A 9,718-nucleotide genomic window follows, 5' to 3' on the forward strand; every position below is an offset into this window, starting at 1 on the left:
GGAAGCGTGGAGTCCTAACCAGTGGACCTCCAGGGAATTCCCTTAGAACCTTTCTTTTAATATTCTTTATCAGTATATCCAAAGCTACCTTCCCAAAATGTTAAAAGGATTCTTTAAGAATAGGGACTCCATATAATTTGGGTAGACTCAACACTTTCAGAAAAGTTGAAGTATTTAAATTTTCCTCGTCCAAAGGTAGACTCTTGACAGTTTGAAAACTGCTCATCATTTATGAAAGTGTTTCTTTTTTTGATCGATCAATTGTTTCTGCTGTTAATGCACACTGACTGGCTGCGTCGATTCTCTTGCTGCTCAGGCCTGCGACACTCCTCTGCACCCACTGGGCAGGCTCGTGGAGACACTGGTTGCAGTGTATAGAATGACATATGTGGGTGTGGGAGCCAACCGCCGGCTGCTGCAGGAGGCTGTGAAGGAGATTACGTCCTACCTGAAGCGAATTTTCCAGCTGGTGAGGTGAGAGATCTTTTCACTGAAGTCATCAAGAAAATGGTTTTATGCCGCAGATCCTTCAATAGATTAAAGAATGAAAGCATGTTTTTACTTTGTGTTTATGCTATAACTATAAAAAAAGATGGACGTTAGCCCTTGTAACTTACTTCCTTTATGTCTTTCTTACTCATTGGGGATAATAGAAGGCTAAAATAAAATTTTTTAATACCAATGTTGGTATGAAATATAGTAGTCTTATTTGGATTTAATCTCTAGGCAAAATCATGTCTCTAAAGCCTAGCCACAGAGAAGATAAAGTCTAATGTGAAGTTTTAGCCCTGAGTATTTATGTCCTATTCCTTGACAACAGCCTGTTTGTTCACTTTATTCAACAAATGTTTGAGTGCATCTATGTGTTAGCCACCATTCTGGCCCTTGGAGGAATTTATCAGTAAACCAACCCCCCCCAAAAAAAGAGAGAGAGAGAAAATCTGCACTCTCATGGGGCTTCCATTCTACTGGGGACAGGGTAAACAATATGTAATATGTGAGATGATGATTCATGTGATGGAGGGGAAGAGAATGGAGCTGGAGGTGAGATGCTACTATTTTAAACGGAAGGTCAAGGAGACATGACTAATAAGGTAATATCTGAGCAGAGACTTTGAAGAAGGTGAGAAAGCAAGCAAGCATCTTTTCAAAGGAGAGTTTCAGGCAGCAAGCAAGTTTGGAACTTACGAAATTCAAGATATTTTACTGGGTTTAAGCCAACAAGTAAATAGTGTATTGAGATAGTTATACAAAAGTTTATGAATTTGTCCCAGAAAAACCTCCTTATATTATTTAGCCTCAAAACTGATAAATGCATTTGGAAATGTTTCAGTTTGGAGGGGGCAGTGTTATCTACTAAAGAGATCGCTGGGCTAGGATTGTTTCAGCTCTGACATTAGCTAGATGGGTGAAATGAAGGTTAAGTTTCCTGAACTTTATAGTTTACTCTAAAATCGAGGCAGGGGCATGGTAAAAGTCTACAAAAATACAGAAGATTGCAAACTGCCTGTAAAGAGTTAAGGTTTAAGTCTGTAAAAATAAAGAGGACAATAATCTTGTTTATGGTTAGAATCTACCATTTGCATACAAGAGGTGGGAAATAAAATCCAGGGAGAATTCAACACCTAGGGAAAAATCCTCAACAATTTAGCAGCTCAATCATTTGGAAAAGTTTTTCAACAGCTTGGCTTTTTAAAAAAATTTTTAAATTTTTGCATGAATTGAGTTTTCATTTTTTCTTAATGTTGGACATTTAATTGTTTATATTCTGAAAACAATGATCTCTTCTTGAAGAGTCAATACACATTGACCTCAGCTGAGATTTGCCAGTAAGAAAAACATATATAATATAGATCAGAATTGTTCATTCTTTAGTAACTAGACAGAAAAAACCAGAACAAATAGATTTTTTAGTGGTGTTATTCATTAGCTAGATTCTTAATTTTATCCTGTAAGAAGCATCAGTTAAGACTCTAAGGAAACTGACTTATTTAGTTGATAGAAAGTTTGGTTTTATTGGTCCTTAAAAGATTAAATAATGGAAATGTGTTTTTACTCTTTTTATCCACTCTAGAGTTGTAATTGTGTAATGATATTCTTTATTCTTCCTTAGGTTCTTATTTCCTGAGCTTCCTGAAGAGGGCACCACAATTCCTCTCTCTGCTCCTCTGCCAACTGAAAGAAAATCCTTTTGCACTGGGAAGTCAGATTCCAGATCTGAATCACCAGAGCCAGGGTGAGTGGAGCTGCGTGGAGATGGTGAAGAAAAGGGTGGGGGGCACCAAGTGATCTTATGCAAAGAATCCCAGGAAAAGTTTTCTCTGGATCTGTTTCCTTCTTTTTAAAATGATACGGTTGGGCGCTTCCCTGGTGGCACAGTGGTTAAGAATCCACCTGCCAATGCAGGGGACACAGGTTCGAGCCCTGGTCCGGGAAGATCCCACATGCCGCAAAGCAACTAAGTCCGTGCGCCACAACTACTGAGCCTGCGCTCTAGAGCCCGCAAGCCACAACTACTGAAGCCCGCGCACCTAGAGCCTGTGCTCCACAGCAAGGGAAGCCACTGCAATGAGAAGCCAGTGCACCGCAACAAAGAGTAGCCCCCGCTTGCTGCAACTAGAGAAAGCCCGTGCGCAGCAGTGAAGACCCAACACGGCCAAAAATAAATAAATAAATAAATTTATTTAAAATATAAAAAATTTTTTAAAAATAAATAAAATAATATCGCTGGACTTTGTGATCTCTGAGGTTCCTTTTAGGTCTCAAGTTCTGTTAGCCAAACCCCATGAAACTGTAACTACAAATGACTGGGCACAAAGGCCACTGAGCGAAGTAAATCATTCTGCCCTAGGACAACAGAGAAATCAGCCTTAAAATGGAAACAGAGTGGGCTTTCAGTTAGATTTTGAGTTTATGATAAGAATTCACAGTTGGCCCAAGACAAAACTCTGGGGCCATAGGTAGACTTCTCATGTTAACTCCTTACATAAAAGAAGGAATATAACTGCTTCCTTACTCAAAAATTCCCATCTTTACTTTCAAGTTCTAGAAAATAAAACTCCATGTTTGATTCTGTTTTCAATTTTAAGGTTAATGCTCCTCCCTCTCCCTCCAATATTTTGTAGTTACGTGGTAACAGGTTCTGGGTTACTGCTTCCTGTGCTTCTACCTCGGCTCTACCCTCCGCTGTTCATGCTTTATGCCCTGGATAATGATCGGGAGGAGGATGTTTACTGGGAATGTGTTCTCCGACTAAATAAGCAGCCAGACGTTGCTCTTTTGGGCTTCCTCGGAGTGCAGAGGTCAGTACAGTAATTATGAATGGAACCTAATTGTTTTAACTCAACGTGTGCAAACAGCATTATCGGGAATTTGGTACTTTGATATCTAATTGTATATATGATTTGCAGTTTATTTACCTATCGCATATCTGTCTTCAGCAAAATAGTGATGTTTTAAAATCTCTATTTCTGAGAGTTTTTAGACACGAGTTTGAAATATGAGTATTATTCTGAATATAAGTAAATAATTTGAGTTATCCTGCCTGATATTTTGCAGTTCTTCAAAGCAAAATACATATATTCACATTTTCAGAAAGTTAATTGCATTCAATCTTTGGCGTTCTTCTTTCCCTTCTTTTCTCTTCTCTTCCCTCCCTCCCCATCTACAATTTCTCATTTAAAAGTTTAGAAGTGCCCTTTTTTTGTTGTAGGACATTGTTTCTTGTTAGTCCAAGGAAATACTAAGTGATTGTACTTTCTAGAAGTGTTAGGATAAAACTGATCACCCCAGCACCCAATAATTATATATTTGTGCTATCAGAAAAAAATGAATGAGCCTTAATTGGAAAGTAAATTTTTTCAGTGGAATGGTTTAATAGTAAAAATGAAGGAACTGTGGAATAGTTACTTTAAATGGGGACAGGGAAGTCAATCTAGTCATTAACTGTTTTTATGGGGACTAATTTACCATAAGGAACAACTTGTATTAACAATGTATGGATTTCGTTTTAGGAAATTTTGGCCAGTGACCTTGTCAATCCTTGGAGAGAGTAAAAAGGTATAGTGGATTTTAGTTTCCTCAGCAAATATGCTTTTATTTGGTGTGCGGGGATTCGAGATAGCAAAACAGTTTCTATTTTACTTCGGTAATATAATACCCAAGCATGAGTTATTCACTGAAGACCTGCATTCTGCCATTGGTATCATTTATGTTTCTTGTTGCTGCATAAGACAGCTTTCCTCTTTGACCTTTATAAATTCTTTTTTTGCAGGTTTTGCCAACCACAAAAGATGCTTGTTTTGCCTCAGCTGTAGAATGTCTGCAGCAGATCAGGTAATCTCTAATTTGTTGAAAATTACATAAATCAAAGGAGCAGTTAGTCTATTAAGATACTGATGAGATCTTATCTTTACCTAAGCTCTAACCCCACCCCCCAACCCCCAAGATGGTGTCAAACTCAGCCTGAAGATCAGAAAGACTCTGAGACATTTGGGTTAACTTTTGCGCTTACAAGGCCCTTGCATTTTCAAAAGTGGTGGAGAACCTACCCAGCAATTTATCTACATAATCGTATCTTTAGCCAAATGGAAATTAACCAAACTTCTTACTCAGAGAAGAGCATGTATTAGGAAAATAAGATTCCACATGGGTAAAAGGAGATGATCTATGACTTAGTGAATTCTTTCATGTGAACCATTGATAGTTGGAGGCTTCTTTCCTCAAAGGACCATAGGATTACAGAGATCATCCCTTCCAGTGACTCCTTTTGCCTGATGTATCCAACTTAAGGCACGTGAGCCCTAAGAGGGTATATTTGTATCAAACAATTAGTATCAAATGGCTCTATTAAGAAAACCATAGGATGTCTTTTCGTCATTTATTTTTATTTTTTAATTTTTTTTTTAACAACAGCACAACATTTACCCCATCAGACAAACTTAAAGTCATCCAGCAGACTTTTGAAGAGATCTCTCAGAGTGTCCTGGCATCACTTCAGGAAGACTTCTTGTGGTCCATGGATGATTTGTTTCCTGTTTTCTTATATGTGGTGCTACGGGCCAGGTGACCAATCTCTTCTGACTTTAATATCAGTGACGTTATTTTAACAAGTCTGCCCCTTGCTTTTCTGAGCTGATGACAGGAACATGCTCCCCCACTGGAAAAACAATCCATTTCTGTTAACCCTTTTCACAATGGTGTTACCTTTTTGTTGAGCTGCTCTTTCTTTTCCTTTCAAATAGATTCAGAAGTAGGATGTACATATAAATGGAAATAACTCTATATCTTTTTCTTGTTGGGCAGGATTAGGAATTTAGGCTCTGAAGTACACCTCATCGAGGATCTGATGGACCCATATCTTCAGCATGGGGAACAGGGTATAATGTTCACCACTTTGAAGGTAAAGGATAGCTATTATTTAATATTTTTTTATGTTAAAATCTCTCCTTCATTTACCATATTATGAATCTGTCATTAACCTTTCTTTTATATAAAACCTTAATGCAAACATTAAGTGCCTTTAGAGCACATACTGTTAATATTTTAAAATATGATAACATATTAAAGTAGAATCATTCTCAAAATACTAAAGCAAATTATTCATTACCCAATCTTCCCTGTAAATTGATCATTCAAATCGTTACAAATCCTTATAAATGTAGACCATCTATGTAAATGTAACTTTAAAAAAGGAAACAGAAAGAATTCTTAGTGTCCAAAAAAACATTCAACATTAGAACTATTTAATGGAATTAAGGTAAAACACAGAAGGCAGTAGGTATGTAATGAATATGAATCGCATCTTCTTTCTTTCCCATTTATTGTAACCAGTAGTTTACAAATGAGGTTCTCTGATCTGGGTGCTCTGTAGGGATTGTTGGAAGTCATTTCAGTTCCCCTGCCTTGATTTTTCTTGGAATTTGATACGATCATTGTGAAGTTTATTGGAAGAATAACAAATAGAAAATGGCAAAAATACTTCTGAAAAAAAGAGAGGCCGAACAGATCCACTGTGTCAGTTAATGAAGTGTTATGAAATTACAATAATTAAGGTAGGATGTTGCTGTCATAGGAATAGACAAATACCTTAGTGGAAGGGATAGCTCCCATATAGGCAGTATTATAATAAAAATTTCACATATGAAAATGGAAACATCAAACAAAAATGGAAAAGAGAATTATATAAATGGTCAAAGTATTTGAAGAGCTTATTAGCAGTTTTGGAGGGAGGGTGGCATCAGGGTGGAATCACTCACGTAGAGAATTACAGATGCCTTAGTAAGGTTTAAATATACAAAAAGGGAGACAGAAGAAAAGACAGGCAAATTAAAATGAGAAAAAACTAGAATTTAATATCAGGTTTCTGGCTTGGGCTAATTGTTTAAACTTTTCAACTTAAATATCATTAACATTTATAATAAATAAACTGAAAAGAGAGGGGGCAACTGGGGAAAATATTGGCTACCAATGACTTACATTATTAGTATTTATGTTATATGAAGATCATCTCTAAACATATCACCAAGGAGGAAATGAATTAATATATTTATATAAAAGAAAACACTCAGGGCTTCCCTGGTGGCGCAGTGGTTGAGAATTTGCCTGCCAATGCAGGGGACACGGGTTCGAGCCCTGGTCTGGGAAGGTCGCACATGCCGCGGAGCAACTAGGCCCGTGAGCCACAACTACTGAGCCTGCGTGTCTGGAGCCTGTGCTCTGCAACAAGAGAGGCCGCGACAGTGAGGCCCGTCCACCGCGATGAAGAGTGGCCCCCACTCGCCGCAACTAGAGAAAGCCCTCGCACAGAAAACGAAGACCCAACACAGCCAAAAATAAATAAATTAATTAATTCATTAAAAAAAAAATTCCTAAAGAAAACGCTCAACCTCACTGCAGATTTAAAGAAAGTGCCATTTTGTCCCTGCTAAATTAGCAAAAATATTATAAAGTTATACCCAGGGCTGGTGGGGTTATAGTGAAATCAGAATTAGTCCCACATTGCTGATAAAGAATAAATCACCCTTTTAGAAAACAATTGTTATTAACATTTATATCAACAACGTCAAAAATGTTTCTAGAGTTTGAGTAGTCCTACTCCTAGTGATTTATCCCAAGAAATTAAAGAATGGAATACACTGTGTATTATTTGGATGAAGTGTTCTTTGTAGTGGAACTCTCAAACCTGGATACTTTCAGAATCACTTGGAGATGCTTCTTAAAGATGCATTCCTGGAAATTCTGACTCACTAGGTCTGGAATGATGCTTAATCTTCACCTGTATGTTTATCAGACATGCTAGGTGATTCTGATTGTAGTTGTTTGTGTACCTTATACTGATCATCAGCATATTCTACATGTCCAGTCAATAGTGGCTTAACAAATTAAGGTATTTCTGCTTAATGAAGAATATTATACAGCTTGTTAAAAATTTTTTGTCTGTTTTAGAATCAGAGGGAATTTTACAAAATTTTATTTCTACTAATTATAACTTGGCAAAATCGACATGGGATAGGGTAGGGGGACTGCAAGAAAACGGGAAAATGGAAGCAACTGCTGTTGTTGAGCTATCAGCATTAATCAAGGATTTCCTTTCTTAGTCCCATGTGCATTGTTATATTTATGTAATTTCTTTTAAAGTAAATTTTAAATGGTTTTGAACTTTTTTTCAGGCATGTTACTACCAGATCCAGCGTGAGAAGCTTAACTAGGCTGCATAACAGCTTGACAACTGGATTATCTATTCAAAGTGTTTTAGCACCATCTGGCGTCTTCCTGTAGTGGCAAAAAAGAACAGTGTTGAAATTAGGACGTTGTATCATTTTGGTTGTTATTTCTGAGCCTTGCTAATGATCGGAGCTCTGAGCCCAGAATAAAAGACTGTATAGTTTAAAGGGAGGATTGGAAAGGAGGTAGAAATCAGATTAGACCAGTCCCTGGCCTGTGTTAAATTCCCCAAATGTCATACATCTGCTGTTGGAAAAAAGAGGATACCCCTTCCTACAGTAAAGAGTATGCCAGCTCATGAAGTTGTAAGAAAAAATTCTCAGTATAGCTTCTTACATTAAAGAGGTTGATGAATATTTTTGAGTTTCTGGTTTGCCTGCAGTTACCCCAGACCCCTTTGCAAGGAGCAGATTGTACTTGAAACTATAGTAGCCACGCTATGCCTTCCAAAATTCCTCGCAGTCGTGTGTGCACCATGCTTCTTTGCTAAGGGAGGGGAAAGAGGAACTTTTAAACTGAAGTTTTAACTTTTTCTAAGCTTTCCCACCAGGGTATTCATGATGGGAGAGGTTCTGTGCAGTTACTTCTACCACACCCTGACCCCAGACCTGGAGCACATCCAAATAGGAGTCTTCTGCCTCCCGACTAGAAAGAACATAGGAATTTTGTTCTTGGATTCCTTACAATGCTACAGAGTGAATACACTGGAATTCAGACACTGACTCTGAGCTGCTGCAGAACCTCATTCATCTGTGTGCAAACGCTGTATTCCGGGGCCTGTGAATGAGAGCCTGAAGAGCTTTTGCATGCAGGCTGTGTTTTGGAGCAGAACTAGAGACTGGAAAATACAGAGGCAAAGAACTGCATCCATCCTTGACCTAGTGTTGTGGTTCTTCCCTGTACCTTGCACTGAACTCACAGAGGGGAAGGAAAAGGAAACTCGCTTTGGCTTCTCCCATCTCAAAAGTGTTGTGACACCTCAACCTTTTAGTGTTTTGCACTTTTTTTTTTTTAATGTCCTATTGTAAGTGTTTGGTTTATACCGTACAAGTAACACTAGTAGCTGTTTTGGATTACATAGGTGCTCTTCCCCATCTCATCTCCTACACACCAGGGTGAGCATACGGAGTGTCCTCCTCCTCCTTTGTGTTAACATCTGCAGATGTTAATCGATTTTGGAAAAGGATCATGGTTTCTGCTCTACTTTATAATCAAGACAAGTGTTTATTAAAATACTGTTTTGGAATGTTGGCTGTAATGTAACAGCAATTTTCATAATAAAAAATATTCATGTTTATGAGGTTGTTTATGATTGCGAAAGACATGACACAGGGCAAACTAAAAATTTAAAAGACGTCCAAGTTTAGTTTTTTGGGGGAGGGGAGTTGCCTGCATTGTAATCTGTGCCTCTTTGTATGGCCTCAGAGATCCCACTGGGGTTTTAGAGATCTCTCTCTTTAAAATAAACATAAACTTATAGCACCTTTGCTGACAAAGAACAAATTAACTTTCTGACCCTAATAAACTGAGGTCAAGGGTCTTAAAAGAAATGGTACTATTATTTCTTTGAATAAAAGACATATTTTGATAGTTACAGGTTAAATTTTTTTCCTCCTAAACAGATTCAAGGAAGGGAAAATGGAGGATTTAAAATTTTGGCTAGAAATGGTAGGCATTAGTTAATTATATACCAGTTGTAATGTCTTCTCAAGGAGTGTTTACTAGAATGTGCCTGCCCATTATTGGAAAGGGACCAACTCTTAAAGATTAGTTTATGTTAAACACTTTACATTTCCATTAGGAATTGTTTTGATTTTGGAATAAACACACAAGTTCCACATTTGGCTTCTAAAGGCAAATTTACTGAATGTCTTTGATCCCTTTAGAGGAAGAGACAGGGGTAATTGTGGAAACTGACAGAGAAAAACGTGAAACCCACTGAAAAGTTCTCAAGTGATAGTAAGCTATCTCAATTCTAAGAGAAACATGTTAT

At 37.6% G+C, this 9,718-nt stretch overlaps 1 protein-coding gene across 5 annotated transcripts in view; it reads left to right on the forward strand.

The window, feature by feature from the left end:
* Positions 1–9,022, forward strand: part of ALS2 (alsin Rho guanine nucleotide exchange factor ALS2) — an 88,927-nt gene extending 79,905 nt beyond the window's left edge. For 3 of the 5 annotated variants that reach the window (XM_059928433.1, XM_059928432.1, XM_059928434.1), the window contains exons 27-34: positions 317–474; positions 2,114–2,236; positions 3,126–3,302; positions 4,014–4,059; positions 4,274–4,335; positions 4,915–5,064; positions 5,305–5,401; positions 8,264–9,022. In XM_059928433.1, coding sequence (XP_059784416.1) covers positions 317–474; positions 2,114–2,236; positions 3,126–3,302; positions 4,014–4,059; positions 4,274–4,335; positions 4,915–5,064; positions 5,305–5,401; positions 8,264–8,374 — 924 coding nt within the window. In that variant the 3' untranslated portion in view covers positions 8,375–9,022. Of the gene's footprint in view, positions 1–316; positions 475–2,113; positions 2,237–3,125; positions 3,303–4,013; positions 4,060–4,273; positions 4,336–4,914; positions 5,065–5,304; positions 5,402–7,670 lie in introns of all 5 variants that reach the window. The other 2 variants (XM_059928435.1, XM_059928436.1) reach the window with 1 other exon arrangement.
* The last annotated feature ends 696 nt before the right edge of the window (positions 9,023–9,718 follow it).

Source organism: Balaenoptera ricei, chromosome 7 (genome assembly GCF_028023285.1).
Source record: "Balaenoptera ricei isolate mBalRic1 chromosome 7, mBalRic1.hap2, whole genome shotgun sequence".
Lineage (NCBI taxonomy): Eukaryota > Metazoa > Chordata > Mammalia > Artiodactyla > Balaenopteridae > Balaenoptera > Balaenoptera ricei.